The 20,679-nt window shown below is 43.9% G+C and overlaps 1 protein-coding gene across 4 annotated transcripts in view; it reads right to left on the bottom strand.

Annotated features, from left to right (window-relative positions):
* The window catches only part of EGFLAM (EGF like, fibronectin type III and laminin G domains), a 201,225-nt gene that overhangs the window by 47,225 nt on the left and 133,321 nt on the right, over positions 1-20,679 (bottom strand). For all 4 annotated transcript variants that reach the window (XM_033179402.1, XM_033179399.1, XM_033179400.1 and 1 more), the window contains exons 7-11: positions 11,207-11,322; positions 10,302-10,620; positions 9,542-9,642; positions 8,029-8,129; positions 4,597-4,741 (exon numbers count right to left, since the gene is read on the bottom strand). In XM_033179402.1, coding sequence (XP_033035293.1) covers positions 4,597-4,741; positions 8,029-8,129; positions 9,542-9,642; positions 10,302-10,620; positions 11,207-11,322 — 782 coding nt within the window. The remainder of the gene's footprint in view (positions 1-4,596; positions 4,742-8,028; positions 8,130-9,541; positions 9,643-10,301; positions 10,621-11,206; positions 11,323-20,679) is intronic.

Here is a 20,679-nt window from a genome sequence, read left to right as displayed (position 1 = left end):
ATTCTCCTGCCTCAGCCTCCTGAGTAGCTGGGATTACAGGCATGTGCTACCACACCCAGCTAATTTTATATTTTTAGTAGAGACTGGGTTTCACCACGTTGGTCAGGCTGGTCTTGAACTCCTGACCTTGTGATCCACCCGCCTTGGCCTCCCAAAGTGCTGAGATTACAGGCATGAGCCACCACACCCAGCCTGGTCATTCTTTTTTTTATGACCAAAATATCTCATTCACCTGCATTATAGGGTAAGGAAGGGTGTCAGGGAAAGGCACACTGCTAGAACTTAGAAAATGTTCAGAGTGTAAGACTCTGAAACATAATTATGATCCTTTAAACTTCCGTTACCAGCAAGTGGAAAATCTAATCATTATTTTATCTTTTCTGATGAAGAGATAAGAATCATTTGTAAAAAGCAGACTGAACACAAGCTAGGATATGGGTTTTCAGGCTGTTTGCCAGCCACTGAGCATGCTGCTTTCATTAGATGAGTTAAATATCCTCTTGGCTTCTTTCACCAAGATTGTCAGAATTGACTTCTTCTGGATTCCATCCTGGCCCTTCCAGTTTTGTTCCGTGATCTGGGGCCACAGCAGGAGGCTGACAGCTCAATCCTTTTCTAGAGCATAAAGTGCCTTGAAGGGGTGGGTGGCTACTTTGCTGCGCCCTTCGCAAGATCCCCGGCAATAGTCTTCAAACCTGGCTTCAGATGAAGGTTGCCTTCTGATCCCTGGAGCTTGCTTTGCCTGCCTTTACAGAGAAATGGAAGAACTCACATTCTCCCAGGGCAGTCCTTAACAGTTTGGGATGAGTCTGAGGTATAATTTACACTCCAGAGCTCCTCTACTGGATCAGGCAGAAACCATACTCGGAAAAACTTGGCCTGAGATCTCACTCTTGCTGATAACCTCTTCTTCCCTGTCCGTCTCCTCTCTCTCGGCAGTTTCTCCTGGGAGCACTTTCTTAATACATCACTTGCACAGGACTCCACATCTCAGGTCTGTTGCTGGGGAATCTCACTTAAGATAGAATCACTGTCTCTCAGGACAGCTTATTAAACAGCCACACCTGTGGTCCTACTTGACAACTTGCTTAGCAAATCTCGCTAGTATGGAGGCAATCTTCAGTCTGAGTATCCATAAAGCTACATGCTTCTTGCAATTAATTCCTTTTTTAAAAAAAGATGGTGATATGGCTTGGCTGTGTCTCCACCCAAATATCATCTTGAATTGTAGCTCCCATAATCCCCACGTGTCGTGGGAAGGACTCGGTGGGAGGTAACTGAATCATGGGGGTGTTTACCGCCATGCTGTTCTCGCGATAGTGAGTTCTCATGAGCTCTGATAGTTTTATAAGGGGCTTTCCCCTCTTCGCTCAGCACTTCTCCTTGCTGCTGCCATGTGAAGAAGGACATGTTTGCTTCCCCTTCCACTATGATTGTAAGTTTTCTGAGGCCTTTCCAGCCATGCAGAATTGTACGTCAATTAAACCTCTTTTCTTTATGAATTACCCAGTCTCGGATATTTCTTCATAGCAGTATGAGAACGGACTAATACAGATGGGGTCTGACTATGTTACCCAGGCTGAAGTGCAGAGCTATTCATAGGCTCAAAGATGACTCACTGCAGGCTTGACCTCCTGGGCTCAAGCGATCCTCCCTCCTTAGCCTCCCAAGTAGCTGGGACTACAGGCATATGCCACAACATCTGGCTAATTTTTCTATTTTTGGTAGAGATGGGGTTTCACCATGTTGGCTAGGCTAGTCTCAAACTCTTGAGCTCAAGTGATCTTCCTGCCTTGGCTTCCCAAAGTGTGAGAATTATAGGTGTGAGCCACTGTGCCTGGCAATTAAATTAATTCTTTTTTTTTTTTTTTTTTTTTTAGATGGAGTCTTGCTCTGTAGCCTAGGCTGGAATGCAATAGTGCAATCTAAGTTCACTGCAACCCCTGCCTCCCAGGTTCAGGTGATTCTCCTGCCTCAGCCTCCTGAGTAGCTGGGATTACAGGCGCCCATCACCACACCTGGCTAATTTTTTAATATTTTTAGTAGAGACAAGTTTTCGCATGTTGGCCAGGCTGGTCTCGAACTCCTGACCTCAAGTGACCCACCCACTTTAGCCTCCCAAAGTACTGGTATTGGAGACAAGAGCCACTGCACCTGGCTCAATTAATTCTTATATTCATTACAATCATAGAATCTTGAGATTAACAAAAAATATAAAAACTCGTATAATTCAAGCTCTCACTGGCTGTTGGATTCCTGCTACATCCCTAACAAGAAGTTTAGATAAGTTACCCCTTGAACACCCCCACAAAGATACCCCCCTCTCCTGAGGTAGTCTGTTGCACTTCTGTCCTTTTATTAGGTGAAGCTAAAATCGACCTCTTGAGGCTCACCCCATTCAGCTTCGGCCTTGGGGGGTCCATGGAGTAAATCTTCCTTTCCCAAGGCTCTTTCTTTGACTCTATAATGAAAAACCACCTTGCATGCCTTCATCTTCACTTCTCCAAACTAAACATTGCTCCTTCAATCAATCATTGAAGGGATTTCAAGTCATCTTCCAGTTTGGGTGACTACCCCTGGAACTGCTCCAATCTGTCTGCAGCCTTCTTAGAATGTGATCCAGATGTGAATGTAATCCTTTCAGAGGATTAGAGTCACTATCCGAGTCACTAGAAGCTATCACATAGTCAACAGAATAGAATAAGATCATCATCTCCCTTTTTTAGATGCTATGACTCTGTTAACACAGCCTATAATTTCTTTAGCTTATTGTTACCACATGACCCTGTTTGTTAACAGCTATGGAACTTCCCCTGTTTTAAACAATTAGACATTTTCACAGGCTTCTATTGTAGCTTCTCCATTCTGTCTTCATGTTAGTATTTTGGACCCAAGCTAGAAGTTTCTTTATTCCTATCAAACTAACTTTTATCATGTTAGGCCTATAGTTCTGGCACTGATGTAGTTCACTGACCCTGTCTTTTTCTTACCTAGCCATCAGAGCATAAACAGTCTCCCTGGATTCGCATTTACTAAATTTGAATTCTTGTTCCTTTTGAATCACTGGGATCCAAATTAATGAGATATTTTCTTCTATATTTTGGAAGGCAGGGTGTCAGCAAGGCATAGCCCTTTATATCAGGGGTCCCCAACCATGGCCATGGACCCATACCAGTCTGTGGCCTGTTAGGAACCAGGGTGCACTGCAGAAGGTGAGTGGCGGGGTGAGTGAGCATTTCCGCCTGAGCTCCGCCTCCTGTCAGATCAGCTGTGCCATTAGCTTCTTAGAGGAGCACGAACCCTATTGTGAACTGCACGGGCGAGGGATCCAGGTGACACGCTCCTTCTGAGACTCTAACCATGCCTGACGATCTGAGATGGAACACTTTCATCCTGAAATCAAACGCCCGCCCTGGTCCATGGAAAAACTGACTTCCACAAAGCTGGTCCCTGGTGCCAAAAATGTTGGGGACCACTGCTTTATATAATGTGCCTTGCTGGCAAAGAGTAGAGAGGAGCCCAAGCAGGGAGGAAGCTGTAGACATATAAACAAAGGCTTTCTTGCTACATTTTTCCTTGGAGAATATAGACACCTGCCTGATTATCATTATAGGCTCAGTTCCTTGGCAGGCTGCTAATCCAAACTGTTTATTCCGAACATAGTCCTAAAATTGCTCAGACCATAACAAATATGTGAATACTAGGTGATTTGCTAAGTAGCCCAACAGTCTAGCTTTTTTTTTTTTTTTTTTTTTACCATTTCCTATAATTACGGCCCCCCTCAAACGTAGATGAACAGCTTATTCCTGCATTTTGAACCAAATGAACCTTTCAAGACTATCTTCTGAAGCCACAGGATTGCAACACCCCTGTCCTAAAAGCAAGCTTTGTGTTTGACACGAATAATGGCTTCTGGGCTGGGTGTGGTGGCTCATCCCTGTCACCCCAGCACTTGGGAGGCCTAGGTGGGAGAACTGCTTGTGTCCAGGAGTTCATGACCAGCCTGGGCAACACAGTGAAACTCTATCTCTACAAATAAAAATAAAAAGAAAGAAATTAGCCAGGCATGGTGGCACATGCCTGTAGTTCCAGCTGCTTGGGAGGCTGAGGTGGCATGGTTTCAACTAGGGAGGTAGAGGCTGCAGTAAGCTACGATTCTGCCACTGCACTCCAGCCTGGGGGACAGAGTGAGACCCTCTGCCTCCAAGTAATAATAGTAATAATGGGTTCTATTCTTCCAATATGGACCTTCTTCTACCGCTGGCTTTGATGTACTTAGGAAAGAGAACATATCCTTGGGCACAGGCCTGCAGCCTTCATACCTGTGCACCAACAGCAATGATGCTTGTAAGTTGAATTCTTCTCTTTGGTAGATGTGAGGTGGGTGTGTGTCCTGAAAGCTCACCTGGAGTGCAAGACCACTCAAGAGCACATCAAAGGTCTGTTGCATGGGTTCACCGTGAGAAATAGGCCTCACCAAGCCCATCCAGAACTTGAATCCTGCAGATGCTGCCACGGCTCTGTGCAGTGAGCCCCTCTCAGGAGGCTCATGGTGAGTGGTACGTGGGGTGGGCAGGGTGTGGGGCTCATACTTACCTGAGACTGGCCTGTCACCGGGGTGCCATTGTTCAGCTGCAGCAGCCCGTTCTGCCCATCTCTGTAGAGCATAACTGTGTGCCAGCCCCCCAGTTTGATTTTGGTCTTACTTACAATGATGGCAACCCCAGTTCCACAATTAAACCTGTTGGGGAGGAAAAGGAAAAGAAGATTCTTTGATGAACCAGCTCATTATGTTTTCAGACTCCATGGACGTCACTTCCAGGTCAACAGCTCCTTTCCGAGTCAGTCTGTTCAGAGTTATGTTTATGAATATCAAGTGCTGTTGAAATCAATACAGGGAAGAACTAGGCACCTCTTCCTGGGGACGATCTCCGTCTAGTTATCTTTCATCTGCCCATAGGACCTTTCAACGTAGGGCCTTTGTTAGCCTGATTTTTTCTGCAACTTAGAAAATCATGGGCATTTGCGTACTGTGCTCGCTACCTGTGTGATGGGATCTGTACTCCAAGCCTCAGCATCATGCAGTATTCCCATGTAGCAAACCTGCGCATGTACCCCCGTATTTAAAATAAAAGTTGACATTAGGCCAGGCATGGTAGTTTACATCTGTAATCCCAGCACTTTGGGAGGCCAAGGTGGGAGGATCACCTGAGGTCAGGAGTTCAAGACCAGCCTGACCAACATGGTGAAACTCCATCTCTACTAAAAATACAAAAATTAGCTGGGCGTGGTGGCAGGTGCCTGTAGTCCAGAGGCAGAGGCAGCAGAATCGTTTGAACCCAGGAGGCGGAGGTTACAGTGAGCCAAGTTCACGCCACTGCCTGGGCAACAGAGTGAAACTCTGTCCCAAAAATAAATAAAAATAAAAATAAAAAATACAAGTTGAAATTTTAAAAAACTGGGCATGGTGGCCCATGTCTGTAATCCCAGCACTCTGGGAGGCCGAGGCAGGTGGATCACTTGAGTTCAGGAGTTCGAGACCAGCCTGGCCAACATGGTGAAATCCTGTCTCTACTAAAAACACAAAAGTTAACTGAGCATGATGGTGAATGCTTGTAATCCCAGCTACTCGGGAGGATGAGGCAGGAGAATTGCTTGAACCCGGGAGGTGGAGGTTGATGTGAGCCCAGATTGCACCACTGCACTCCAGTCTTGGCAACAGACTCCGTCTCAAAAAAAAAAAAAAAAGAAAAAGAAAAACGAAAAGAAAAAAGAAATTAATGAAAGGTAGTAGCTAATTCGCATCCCATTTTCTTTTTTTCTTTTCTTTTGAGACTGTCTCGCTCTGTCGCCCAGGCTGGAGTGCAGTGGTGTGATCTCTGCTCACTGCAACCTCCGCCTCCTGGGTTCAAGCGGTTCTCCTGCCTCAGCCTCCTGAGTAGCTGGGACTACAGGTGCATGCCACCACGCCCAGCTAATTTTTGTATTTTTAGTAGAGATGCGGTTACACCATGTTGGCCAGGATGGTCTTGATCTCCTGACCTCGTGATCCACCCGCCTTGGCCTCCCAAAGTGCTGGGATTACAGGTGTGAGCCACTGCACCCGGCTCCTATTTTCTTTTGACTAGAAGTCGATGATCACTTCTGCTCATTAAGAATTTAGCCTTCTCTGTTTCTGAAAAGGACAGGACCCATTAGAAAAGTAAAGGAAAAATCATAAGAAAGAAAAAAAAAAGAAAATAAAATGATGGGCAACGAAGGACCTCCTTCTCGTTTTCAGCAATTGCCAAATGCTTACCATGAATTCAAGGTACAGAGAATTAGAATACGAGTCACTCTGCTTCCAAGGATTTTTCTGGGACTTTCCCAACTCTCAAATAACAAAGCTCAGTGATATTCATAAAATATAAAAATCCAGGTCTTCAGGCTCATTTTGGCAAGCTGGCCAGCCCTGCCATCTGTGCTTAGCTGTACCTAAACACAGGCGAGGTCCACAGGAAGCTCCGCAGAGAGGTGAGACAGAGGAGGAGCATCCTCAGATGGCTGCATTATTCTTGTTTTTATCCCAACCTCCCTATGGCCCAGGAGTGCCCACGGTCACTATGCCTAACAGGTGGAATCTTGGACCTTTCTGGTCAACTTCCAAATAGCCACCAGGCCTCTTCCACAGGATCCTGAGACTTCCCGTGGGGAAGAAGTCATGGCCGGCATTTTCCTTACTAGCATTTTCATTAACTGCAGTCACTTCTCAGGCCCTCCCTTTGTCTCGAGATCCTCAGTGAAGTGAGATGCAGTCAAGAGGCATTGCGGGACAGGCTTACCCCAAGGAGGATAGCAGATTCACTCAGCAGGAGTTGCATAGTTGGAGAGCTGCTACCAGCTAACAACAGTCAGTGCTACTGACAGTCTATCTGATCCTCCAAGTGCTAGAACCCCACAAGGCAAAAAATACCGCCCAAGATCCTGGTGGCTAACACCAAACTTCATGAAGCAAACCATTTAGCAAAGCATGGAGGCCCATTTTCTAGCCCAAGTGGGATACTCAGAGGCCTTCTTCAACTTAACCAAAAACATTTTTTATGCTGAAAGTAATTTAAGAAGACAATAATGGCTGATGCTTATTGAGTACTTGCTCTGGGTCAGACGCTGCTCTAAGCGCTTTTATGAATTAACTCATTTAACCCTCACAACAGCCCCACAGGAAATGCAGGCTTGGAGAGGTTGCATCATATGCTGAAGGTCAGGCAGCAGGGGGTTGGTGCCATTAGGATGTCAGCCAGTGCACCACGGAGAAGGACAAGGCTGGTGCCCGCTGGTTGTTCACAAGGAGGTGCATTGCACACCTCCACAAGAGTCATTAAAATCTTCACCCCTCCACAAAACTCTGCCCCGCAGAAGACCACATATAAGCTAAAGGTGGCTTCCAAAGTGTGTTGGGGGAGAAACGATGAGGGCAGTGGAGGCAAGCCAAAGAATTCCCAGCACAGCCCAGAGGAAGATGAGGATGGGGAGCCCATGGGAGGTTGGAGGCTCCTCTCAGTCCACATCTGTCAGCCACATTTGCCAAAAGGAGATGAGAAGACCCCAGCCTTCTTCCCATCACATCCACTAGAGCTCCAGAGAAAAGGAACTGTATTCCTTTGGCTCACTCTGCATCCTCAGGATCGACAGGAGTGCCAGGTACACTGTAGATGCTCAAGAAACATTCAGCAGCACCTACAGCACCAGTTACATCCAACAGTACCTGCAGCACCAGGTATACTCAACAACACCTCCAGAGCCAGGTACACCGTAGGTGCTGCTGAATGAATGAATGATTACAAGGTCCCAAAACGCAAGTTTTATAGGTTATCCTGCAATCCAGTACCCCAGTATTTGGTAAACTGGTTCATATCATACTTATTTTATACAAACCATTCTTTCATCTACTAGAATCTATCCTGTATGTATTTCTTATACTATAAAAATGCAAATATAACATAGGATAATGTAACAAAAGAAGAGTGTGAGGCTTTTGGCACGAATTACCTGAACTGCAGGGAGCGTCGGATGATAGCCAGGGACATGAAATCTCCCCTCCCGTGTTCATTCTCCCCACAGTAGAGCAGTAAGCCATCCTCCGCCTCCGCCTGTGATTATACAAACAAAAGCCATATGAACAGTAAGTGCCTCTCCTTCCATAAAGCGCCATCTGGAAAGACTCACAAATGTGAAACTTGAGCATTTTCCCCTCCATGATCCTATCTACAAAGGGTCAAGCACGTGGGCTCCAATTCACTCCCAGATACCTGGTCCCAGTTCATTTCAATAAACAAATGGCAGTGATATAAACTGAGAGGTGGCAGTGAGGCGAGAGGAAGGTGACTCCATCTTTGACCCGCTCTTTTTTTTTTTTTTTTGAGACGGAGTCTCGCTCTGTCTCCCAGGCTGGACTGCAGTGGCCGGATCTCAGCTCACTGCAAGCTCCGCCTCTTGGGTTTACGCCATTCTCCTGCCTCAGCCTCCCGAGTAGCTGGGACTACAGGCGCCCGCCACCTCACCCGGCTAGTTTTTCGTATTTTTTTTTTTTTAGTAGAGACGGGGTTTCACCGTGTTAGCCAGGATGGTCTCGATCTCCTGACCTCGTGATCCACCCGTCTCAGCCTCCCAAAGTGCTGGGATTACAGGCTTGAGCCACTGCGCCCGGCCTGACCCGCTCTTTACTTGTCCTTTGTGGATGCACCTGCAGATCCTCGGAAAGCCAAATGTACAAAGACCACGGTCGCAGTGAGGACGCTGTTGGTGTACATTCAATTCTACTTTCACTTTGTTCTTTCTATTTCCCTCCCTCTGGGGAGGAATGCACATTTGCTTCTTTCCTTCTATCAGGAGAACAGGATGGTAAGAACAGCTCAACCGAAAGCTATGCTGGTGGTCTTAGACTAAGACGGGTCATTTCTTGAAGACTCAACACTGTGGCCATGACATCCAATGAGACTTCTTTCCAGACCTCCAGACCTTTTTATGTCTTTTGGGAGATACCCAAAAGAATCAGTTTAAGCTGAGGTCACTGACTGAATTCTTATCTGCTGTTGATTCAAATCAGAGAACCTCCATTGGGCCCTCACAATGCAAATGTTGCATAGAGAAGTTTTCTATTTGTTCAGTGACAGCTATCACAATGAAGACAGAGAATTGGGCTCTCTTTTTAAACAATTTTGGAATGGGAATGCATTGTTTCTTCTCAATCCTGGCCTGGGAGAAATCACTATTACGAACAACATTGCTCGGACCCCAACATTCCCACTTGGAAGCTTCGTGTCAGCCACTCTATAGTTCAGTGACATACAAACCCACTGCCTCCTCACTGTCACACTTGAATGTTGTGAATGTGCTCCTCAATCCTATTGTCTCATGAGCTGGTTTAGAGACAGGCTCTGTGTCATATTTACCTTTGATGGCTCTTCCTGCTGCCTCCCTTCCTCTCCCCTCGCCTTTGAATGTAGCACATTGCTGTGTTAAGTGTCCAAAAAGCACTCATCAAACAACATGTCTCCCTTACCCTAAATTCAAGAGTAATTTGGAATGCCTGATAGGAGTTCTTCAGAGGTTCAAACGTTACATAGGAGTGGCCAAAGAACTGAGGATACTGGATAATAATATCTGAAAAAGAAAAAAGATAACACAAAAGAATGCTATTTCCTCACTGCTTCAAAAGCAAAAATCAATATACAGCATTGCCTGGATATCATTAAGTGAGAACCCTCACTAATCTGTTCAACTTTGCTATGTTCTTTTCTGTACTTTTTATACCTACAACTCTCATTCTTGGAGACTTTGAGCTTCTGAAATTCTTAGGAAGAAGTTGCATTTTTGGAGACTGGCACTGACTTTCCTAAGAAGAAACCAATGGCTTTAGGGCCACTGTCACTTGCCCTCAACTATATGGGCCTTTGTGTAATACAAGTTGGCCCAGTTGTTACCCTTCTTAACCCTCATGCATAAGTTTTAGCTGCATATTTTGGTAGAGATGTGATTATAGTAAAACCTACCTCTCCAAGGTAGTATCAGGATGATTTATCGATTGCTTTAAAGGGACTACATATTTGGCACACATAGAAATAGGATTGCTGTCTACTTAGAAGCAATGAAAGTTGCCTCACAATTTGCCTTGTATAGTTAATTTAATGACCAATATGTGGAAGAAGGAACTTATCTTGGAAAAGGGACTAGAAGGAACTATGTTTGTACCACAAAACTACCCTCTGGCTCTCAATGGTGCCAATTCATCACCACATTCTTCCTCTCCCCCAAGGGCCTACCTTCTGAGCAGCTCTCACCACCTTTGCCCAGGTTGCACTGGCATCGCGAGCCCCCCCAGGTGTAGTCATTGACACAGAAGCTGTCAGCAGAGCAGAGAGTTTCATCACAAGGCATGTCAAAGAGCCTTGACATTATGGCCACACTGTTCTTCCCTTTCCTCTCTATGGGAATGGGCTGGGGAGCCACCGTGGTCACAGGGAGGGGTGCTGAGGTAGGGGGGACGAGCCTGGAAATGGTCTTTGGGTTAGATATAGACATCTTCTTGCTTTCCACCAAAAATTTCTTATTCCCTCCTTTGGTAGCAGGAAGTGGTTTAACCTAAAGCCAGAGAAGGAAAGGGGTTCAGGATGAACACAGAGCATGGCGATTGGACTGTTTTATTGATAGCTGTTGCCTAGTACTTTAAAACATGGTCACTTCCAAAAACCCTAGGATGGAGATGAGGAAGGCAGCACTGACTCCAGTTTATGGACAAAGAGCTTGATGCTCAGGGACTTTCAGTGCTTTTCCCTGTGTTACTCAGAAAATCAGCAGTAAAACTGATATTACATGATTTATTCTTATTCTAATATGATGAAGATGCATGACTTTGTCAAGGAATTGTTCATTTCCTTATAATACCCAATTTTCTGAAATTTCCCTTGGTGGGAAATCGAAATATGTTTTTGCCAGATTGTGGAGTCCGCAGGCAGGAGCTGCCTACAGAACATCAGCATGGCTGGTACTTCCCTACTACTGATTTATCAGCCCCTGGAGACTGAGCGTCAGAGGAAACAAATCAGTGTTAAAAGCAAATGGGCCCATTTAAGTTTTAAGTACAATGTTTATGGTCCATTGGCTAAATTGCCTGGTTCGGCAAGGAAACACTAACACCCTGGGTTTTAAGAGCAGAGATTATTGTTACCTCCTCAAAGGAAATATCCAAATCTAAGTCATCTTCAAATCCTTCATCATCCTCACCGGCTCCCATGTCGGTGATATAACGGGGTCCATAGCGGCCACTTCCCGCCTCCTCAGGGCCTTCACAAAGAAAAGCAGCACACCTTTCATCAGCACAGCTCTTTGCTCCACTATCTAGCCTAACTCAGCCGCAGGCAGAGCTGCACCGAATGGAACGCAGTGTATTGGAAACATAGCAACGCATTCAACACAGAAAAGGAAGCATCAATGACCAAAACATATTGAAAAATGTTTCCTCTCGTAAGTTACTAAGGAATTGCCCACTGAAACCAGAAAGAGCTTCCATTTCATACTGACAAGACTGGCAAAAATGTCAATCAGGTAATAAAAATGTTACTAAGGATGGGATCAATGAGGACTCATATGGTACTTGTATAAACTGGTCCAGTCACTTTGTGAAATACTTGGAAATATTTCATAAAGTAGATATTTGTTCATACCTAGCAATCCCACCCCAACTTACAAATGTTAGAGAAACTCCTGCACATGTGTACCAAGAGGCATGTGCAGAACAGGTTCATAGCATCAGAATTTGTAATAGTAAAAATACTCCAAATATGCGATTTATAAGAACAAACAACACCCCAAATGTCCATCAACAAAGAATGACTAAATTATTTATAGTATTTCTATAGAATGGAGTACCATATAGTAGGGGAAAGGAATGAATCATCATTTAATGTATCAACATGGCTTAATCTCACATGATTTCATGCCAAAAAATTGTAAGTTGCAAAAGAACATATCTAGTTTGATGACATAATATAAAAGACAACAGCAAACAAAACAATAGATTACTTAGGGATACATATATATGTAATTTAAACTCTTTTAAAAAGCAGGACAATCACATAAATACCCAAGGAAGGATAGAAAAGGGACGCAAATGAGGTGTGATTTGCAGGGGCCTTTGAGAGTATTCCATCATATTCTATTTCTTAAAGTAAGTGCTGGGTACATGTAAATATTCATATTATTTTTGTATGTTTTATATATATATATCTTATATATATACTTTTGATGTACAAAGTATTTCACTAAACGGTCTTTAAAACAAGAAAGGGAGATTATAGTAAACACTCCCACAATCAAAAAAAAAGGGGCCCTATAAGGTATCTTGGGGGCCAACCATTTCATCCATCTCAGCAGGATGACAAAATCTTTAGAACTGAAATGTGGGTGAGAAAAGCTCTCAGACGTCAATACAGAGCGTTGTCTTTTGGGGGACATTCAGTTGGCATTTTTATTCAACTGTCATCTGCAGAACCCACTGATCCACAGTGCTCTGACTTAGGCTGCACACAGGAAGCATTCCATCAGGAAGTGGTAGCCTTTTAAAGAGCGGCTCCAGGGCACCTGCATGTCCTCACTGTGGATCTGGGCCAGCACAGGTACTAACTTGCTGCCCTCTCTCAACTGAACAAGCCAGGAACCAGCCTTTAGGGCAGTAACAACTTTGGCAACAGAAACTGACTTTGGTAGGATGCTGATGCCCATTAGTTTTTAGACATCCAGTGTTTGGGTGACTAGTGAAAAAGAAAAAGGAAAGATAACATAAAAAGCATAAAAAACATAAACTAAACTTAAAGACATTTTGCTTTCAGAATAAGCTAAATCACGCACCATTCTCACGAAGACAAACCCACCCTCCTACTTTGTCTGTCTGGGCTGCTATAACAAAAGTACCATAAACTGATGGCTTGTAAACCACAAACATTTATTTTTCACAGTTCTGCAGGCTGTGAAGTCCCAGATCAAAGGGCTGGCAGTATCTGATGAGGGCACAGATGGTGCCTTCTCACTGCATCTTCACATGGTGAAAAGGGCAAACAAGCCCCTTTGGGCCTCTTTAATAAGAGCACTGATCCCATTCACAAGGACTCCACCCTTATGATCTAAGCACGTCCCAAAGGCCCCACCTTGGGGGTTAGGATTTCAACATATGAATTTGAGGGAGACATAAACATTCTGACCATAGCACTCCTCCAAGCAAAACAGCAATCAGATTGAAAATGGAATGGAAGGAAATGGCCGAAAGTCATTTTTGTCAGGGGGCGTGCTGTTGACCAGAAATCCATCTCCTCCCAGACCAGAAGACAGAAATGTGGTCAGCAGATGATGCAGATAACCCAGAGACAGGGTGGAGTGAGCTGTTCTCAGGGGTTCAGGAACATCTTGGTGGAGGTGGGATAACAAAGCAGAGGCGGTGTTCTCACCCCTTCCACACCAATTCCCTAGTTTTATTTAAAATAGTCCACCTGTCAACTGAAAATTCAACCTGTCGATGCCAGATTTATACCTGGATGCATGTTCTCTAAAGCCACCTGCATGCAGCGTATCTGTGTGCCAGATGTCTTCGCACAAATAGCCCTTGAGGACAGCTCCCTCTTCTTGTCTCTGTCTTTGTACAGCAAGCAGTCCCCCTTATCTGTATTTTTGCTTTCTGCAATTTAATTTACCCTCAATCAACCACAGTACAAAAATATTAAATGGGAAATTCCAGAAATAAACAATTCATAAGTTCTGAGTCGCATGATGAACTAGCACACTGCCCTGCTCTGTCCTGCCTGGGATAGGAAGTATCCCTCTGTCTGGCACATCCATGCTGCATATGCTCTCTGCCCCTTGGTCAGCAGCCGTCTGAGTTGTCAGATTCACTATCATGGTATCGAAGTGCTTACGTTCGAGTAACCATTATCTGACTTCATAATGGCCCCACAGTGCAAGAGCAGTGATTCTGGGATTCAGATATGCCAAAGAGAAGCCATGAAGTGTATCTTTTAAATTAAAAGGCGAAAGTTCTCAGCTGAATTAAGGAAAGAAAAAAAAAATCACATGCTGAGGCTACTAAGATCTATGGCAAGAACAAATCTTCTATCTGTGAAACTGTGAAGGAAAACGAAATTTATGCTAGTTCTGCTGCATATATAGGGTTCAGTATTATCTGCAGTTTCAGGTATCCACTGGGGATCTTGGAATGCATCCCCCATGGAAAGGGAACTACTGTATCTCTCTCTCTCCTGGCACCCCTCTCTTTCTCTTTCTCCCCTCTATCCTTTCCGTCGCTCTCCATTTCTATCTCTGCCTCTCTCATACATTCAGAATTGTTAGATTCCAGAAGAAGAAATCCATTTGGTAGTAAAAGAATTATATAGCACATACATAAAGCAAACTGGCTTTTGTCTTCAGTAGGTTGGTCTCTCTCCCTCCAGGCTGTTCTCCCTTGCCCTGTGCACCTTATTGACACATTCTCAACATGGTTAAGATTCTCTTCATCTTTATCCTATGGTTTCCTATCTGAAAAATCACCTTCAGTGACTCTCCACTGCCTACAACATAAATTCTAGGCTTCTTGATCAAGAATTCAAGGTTCTCAATTAAAACAGCTCCTTTTTTTCCTCCTTCTTCCCCCCATCACCATGATTTATTGAATTCCACTCCCTCTCCTCTTCTTACCTGGTACTATTGGGTGCTGAACATGATATATTTCTAAACTTTTCAATAATCTTACAAGGTAAGTATGACTAATCCCATTTTGTACATAAGAAAACTGAAGTTAAGAGTAGTTAAGTATTTTGCCTAAAATCAAAGACTTTATAACTGGCTGAGCTGAACTCAAATCCAAGGTCTGTCCGGTGACTGCTCTCCTAATCGCCTAATGCAGAAAAAGCCACTGTGGAGGTAGAAAGATCATAGAATTTGAGAAAATTACCATATGTTGATCATTCTTAGTGTGCCAGGAGCTGTTCATACACTGCTTAAGTTAATCCTCACAAAATACTATAAAATTGCTGTTATTACTTCCTGTTTACGGAGTGGAGATATAGACACAGAGAGATTAAATAACTTGCTCAAAGGCAGGCAGATGAGGAACGGCAGGGCTAGATTTTATCCTTGGTCTCTCTTTTGACTACATCATGTTACTTAATCTGAATCTTAATTATGTTTTCAGGTTTTTGTTGTTTTCTCAAAAATACTCTTTTAAAGCTATATAATAGCCAAACTGGTCTGCCAGTTGTCTCCTGAATGCATCTTGTATGTTCTTACCCTAGGATTTTGGTTAATGCTTTTTCCCATTGTCATCTTTTTCCCACTCCTATCTCCTTACACACAGCCTACATATTCTCCCAGGGGGCATGCATTCTATGGAGACAGAGTTTAATGTGTGCCATCAAAAGACCAAAATCAAGCGACATTCTAAAAAGAAAACAGACTCTTCTGGGGAAAAAATGGTGACTCCACAAAGCAAGAAGCCACCAAGACCTGTAGGACATTCCTTCATCTTCTCCTGGATGGGGCTACCCAGCCATGGATATGTGCCTCTGATCAGCATAAATGCCCATTGCTTGATAAAGTCAACCCATGTGTAGGGTGGTATGTACATCTTCTGGGATCCTGGCCTTAGACTCTTGCCCTTGTGTTTACCAACTGGATTGTAAATCTTTTGAGGGCGGAAACCACATTTTAGATTTCTTCATATCCTTTCCCTTCCTCCATGTCACTAACACTTCATGTACTCAACAAAGGCCAACACCTTTGAGAGAAGTGAGAGGAGACACTCTCACAGTGCTGAACTATGTCCTGCCCTTGCTCAACATGGTGGGACTCTGCCTCCCAATCCAAAGACCCCCCAAACTGCCACCAATCCTGTCCTTTTCCCCAAATGAAGCTAGAATTAAGAATGCAAAGAATCTTAGGCACCATCCAGCCTAATCTCATTTCACAAGCATGGAAATTGAGGCCACAGAAGACAATTGACTTAAAATCAAGACCATGCATCTTATTAGAGGAAGCTCTAACTCTAGAACCAGATAATATGATTCTTAGTTCGATGTCCATAAGACTCTATCGCACAATTTTTTTTTTTTTTTGCATTGAGTATCTAAAGACAGTTCAGTCAGGATAACCTGGAAGTTAGAGAAGCCAAGGGTTAGAATGCAGGTGGCTGAGATCTCTCATTGCCCCTCCATCTGCTCTAGGAAATTCTGTTTCCTGAAGGGAACTCCTCAGAGAAAAGGACCACAAGCACATTGCTGCTGCTACGAAATGATACCATAATGAGAATGGAAATAATCCTAGATTCTCTGCTCATTTTGACAAGTAAAATGAGGCACATATTTTTCAATGAATAATGTTCTTTGGTATTTATAAAAATTGTTGTTTTTACACTTTTTGTAACTTATTTCTTTGAAACCTGAGTTCACTCAGTTTGGGGGAACATAGGGTATGGAAGAAGAATGGGAAAAGGAATATGGAATCACAAGGATTTAGAGTCAAAGTAATTTTAACTTTCGTAGAAAGACTGCAGGGATCAGCTAACACAACCAGCCCATTTTACAGAGAAGTCAACTAAGGCTCAAAGAATCCTTGAGACTTGCCCAGAGAAGCAGTTCATTAGTGGCAGAGCTGATCTAGAATTTTAGGCTCCTGCTGCTGCAACCCAGTCATCTTTGCAGCATCCTAAACTCCCTTTCTCATAATAATCCAGGATAATAGTCATTTCCCATTTTTAATAAGAAGGAAATGAGCACAGAGAGAACCAGGCACAGCATGATGGAAGAAACCTGGAACTAAAGCCTCACTGCTTCTGTTTCCTGACTGCCCCGCCACCTCGGATCCCAAATCCACAGCTTACAGGAAATTTTTACCAATGTTATTTCTAAGTAGCACAGAATGTACGGTCCAAGCCAGTGATAAGAATTCTCCCTGTAGCCTGGGGTTATTGTAATTAAAGTGCATAACTTATCTCTTTCTACTTGGCACTTTGTTAATTAGGAAAAGAGAACATTAAAAAGGAGACATTTATTAGGATCAGAATAATCAAACCACTAGTTCAGGGGTTATTCCACAGTAAAAAAGTTAATAAACAAAACACAAATTTTTGTTAACAGATAAAAGGGTGACTTTCATTTTATAAAAACCTGTGCTTTGTTTTAATAAAGGCATCACAGGTTTTCTATAAATAATGAGTTTCTCAGCTATATCAACGTGATGTAGTTGGAAATATCGCTAGTCATAGGATCCCAATAATTGGGAGAACACAAACGGCTTGGGTGACCTTGAGCAAGCCACTTCATCTCTCTGGGTCTTGTGTTTTCCAATAAAATAAGGAGTAGGATTAGACTTGATGACCTTGAAATCCTTTCCAGCACTAACATTCTGTGACCCTAAAAGCCACCCTTTTAATTTAGACATACTGCAGACATCTGTCACATCAAGCAAGGTTTGAAAAAGAAACAACTGGAGAATTTTACTTATGTGGATGAAAAAGCAAACAGAAGTTAGTTCAGCATGGAAGTCATATGCTTTGGGGATTGTAGCATTGTGTTCTCCTGTAGGAGGCGATCCATCGTCATTTATCGGAATCCATCTTCACTGAAAAGGACCCGGTTGTATTTTGAGTCCCTTCTCTTAATGTCTTTTAGCAACGACAAGGGAGGAACACTTATTCCCTACTCTTGAAGTTCCAATCATGAGAAGAGAGTCTCCCTAAGTACTGCTGGATTCTTGTCCAACCCCTTCCCCTCCCTACAGATGTGGGGACAGTGACCTGGCTGCTAAGTGGAAGCAGTAGGTCCACATTTCTGAAGGAGGGAAGCCCATCTATCAAAGGACCTTGGGGGCCAGGGGCAGTGGCTCACACCTGTAACACTAGTACTTTGGGAGGCTAAAGTGGGTGGATTACTTGAGCTCAGGAGTTCGAGACCAGCCTGGGCAACATGGTAAAAACCCATATCTACCAAAAATACAAACATTAGTCAGGCATAGTGGCATGTATCTGTGATCCCACCTACTCAGGAGGCTGAGATGGGAGGATCGCTTGAGCCTGGGAGGCGGAGGTTGCAGTGAGCTAGGATAGTGCCTCTGCACTCCAGCCTGGGTGACAGTGAGACCCCCATCCCCCTCACCAAAAAAAAAACTAAAACAAAAACAAAAAAGGACACTGGGGAGGGAGGAGGAATTCAATTTGGAACTAATTAATTCAGTTCTTCCTACCTTCCCTCTCCACCTAGCACAGTGGAAAACAGTAGCCTGGGTAGGTGTGACACCTATGCAAACCCAAACTTTCCCTCAGGTAAGCTCCCATAGTCTGAACTGGACAGAAGGGAGTGTGCAAGCTCACTTTGGCTCTTAGAATGAGCTATGTCTTCTGACACAACCTTTTCAGAAATAAGAATGGCATTTGATTCATCTGCTTCATCTTCATCCTTATCTTCCTCTGCTGACTGTATTGTTTTATTTTTCAATTGATTTCAAAAGTGGGCAAAAAAAGTGCCACTAATTGTGTCTCTTCAAAACCCTAATACCCACCAGAATAAGAATGGTTCTCCATGAGGCTGTAAGCCACAGACAGAAACTGGGTCATCTCTTTCAGTGCAAATGTTCAAGAACTGGTTGGTTAGATGGAATAATGACAGGTCAGACCTGTGACTTGAGTCCCTTCAAAGTCTTCCCAAGACCCTACATGACTTGGCCCTGCAAGCTCGAGCCTCATTTCTCACCAATTTATTCCTTCTTACCATGTTCCAGCTGCACTGGCTCTTCTTTCAAAGCTTTGGATACACCATCCTTTCCTCTGACTCAAGGGCTTTGTAGAACCTGTTCTCTATGCTTAGAAATCTTATCCCTCACTGCCCATCCTTTTACCTTTTAATTCTTTTATATTTCTGTTCAAAATCACTTTCTTAGGGATGTTTTCCCTGTATCCCAGATAAGGTCAGGTATGTTCTCATAGCTCTCTCCTTTTTAGTGGCATTATGAGTTTGTAATTTTATGCTTATTTATGTGATGATTTCATAAATGCAATTCTCCCACCAGACTGTAAAATCCTTGAGGAAATCAACACTATCTATTTTGGTTTCTGTTGTACCATCAAAACCTCACTCACTCCTGACACATTTTAGGAACTTACAGAATGTATGGAAAATAGAAACAGTGAACTTTTGGGGTAGTTTAGGCATAATAAAAATATATGACAGCAGCATTCATCTAGGTTCTTAACAGCAAAAGTTCAGGCCCAAGGGGAGCCACACCTTTCCAGGATATTAAGGAAGTCATTCTGCAGAGTGTTCCTGGAAAATAATCCATACCCAGGGCACCTTCTGGAGTTGATGTTCCCAGTGGCTCTTCCGCATTAAGTCACTTTGGCTTGGGCTATATGCTTCAAGTAAAGTCAGTCCTGCTACCCTTGCCAAAAACTGACTGAATCAGGATCTATGCCTGATCTTATAATGACCACATCCAGTCATTATACATTATGCAAGGACCTCTGAGGGTCCTTGGTATGACAATCTATGCTTCACGTTGGAAGGTAAGGTAGATATTCCAACCTCAGCTCCCTCCTCTCTCACCTGCTTCTGCTGTAGATACTACAGCAGTGAAGTACTGGATTTCTAAGCCCCCTTTGTTCATGGGGTGGGGATAGGGAGAGTCATAGTGACTCCAGTTTGGGTCACTAAGATGCACGAGGACACCTGTTGGAACTTCCCAGCTTTCTGTATTTGCTTAGGCAGTGAAGGTGCTTGTGATAGCTGGAGCTGCAGCAGCTAATGCATTCCTAATTGAAACATGGTGATCAAACAGCTCAGTTAGACCCTGTCTTAGAAAATATTGAATCTGATGCTGGACATGGTAGCTCACACCTGTGATCCCAGCACTTTGGGAAGCTGAGGTGGGAAGATTGCTTGAGCCCCAGAGTTCAAGACCAGCCTGGGCAACATAGCAAGACTTCATCTCTGTAAAAAATAAAGATAAAAATTTTAATTAAAAAAATATTGCAACTGAGTGCTTGCTGTGTGAGTGAGGCACAAGAGCTACTGGGTGACTTACCTAGTAGTTGGGTTCTGCATGAAGAAGGCCTGCTCAGCACCAGCCAGTACAGGAACTCAGGGGCTGCAAAGATGTGGATGGCTTCCGTTGCTCCTCCCTTTCCCCCAAATAATCTGCTGGAATCAGCCCCTTCCAATCTGAATGAATCTAATGAATGCAGCAGTTTGTTTTTATGATGGTAGGGTTGCGAGTGGTGGGGGAAAGTAGCTCTAAGTACCGGCCATAGGCAGATATGTTGTTCTTTTACGCTCAGCACGTTTCATGAAACTCTTATTTGACCACAGCCTAAGAATGGCACCTCAGGCACCCAGTGACTTCCACAGCCCTCACCTCAAAGCTTCTCAGATGCCTTTATCTTTATGCACGTCCACACAGCAGAAGCGCAAACAGTGCGTAAACCCTGTGGGGTGTTGCCTTTTGAAGTACATAAGCTCGTCAACCAAACACATGCCACTGTGTCTTTCTCTCTCAGAGTCTCCTTTCTAAAGATAATGGGGCCTTGGAAAGTTAAGTAGATGGCCAGAGACCAAGGTGTTATGCACCTGCTTCTCTACCACCTGCTGATGGAGGAGATACATAGGCAAAGCA

The sequence above is a fragment of the Trachypithecus francoisi genome, unplaced genomic scaffold (genome assembly GCF_009764315.1).
Source record: "Trachypithecus francoisi isolate TF-2019V2 unplaced genomic scaffold, Tfra_2.0 Lachesis_group2, whole genome shotgun sequence".
Classification (NCBI taxonomy): Eukaryota; Metazoa; Chordata; class Mammalia; order Primates; family Cercopithecidae; genus Trachypithecus; species Trachypithecus francoisi.
This window is presented reverse-complemented; position numbering and strand designations above follow the sequence as displayed.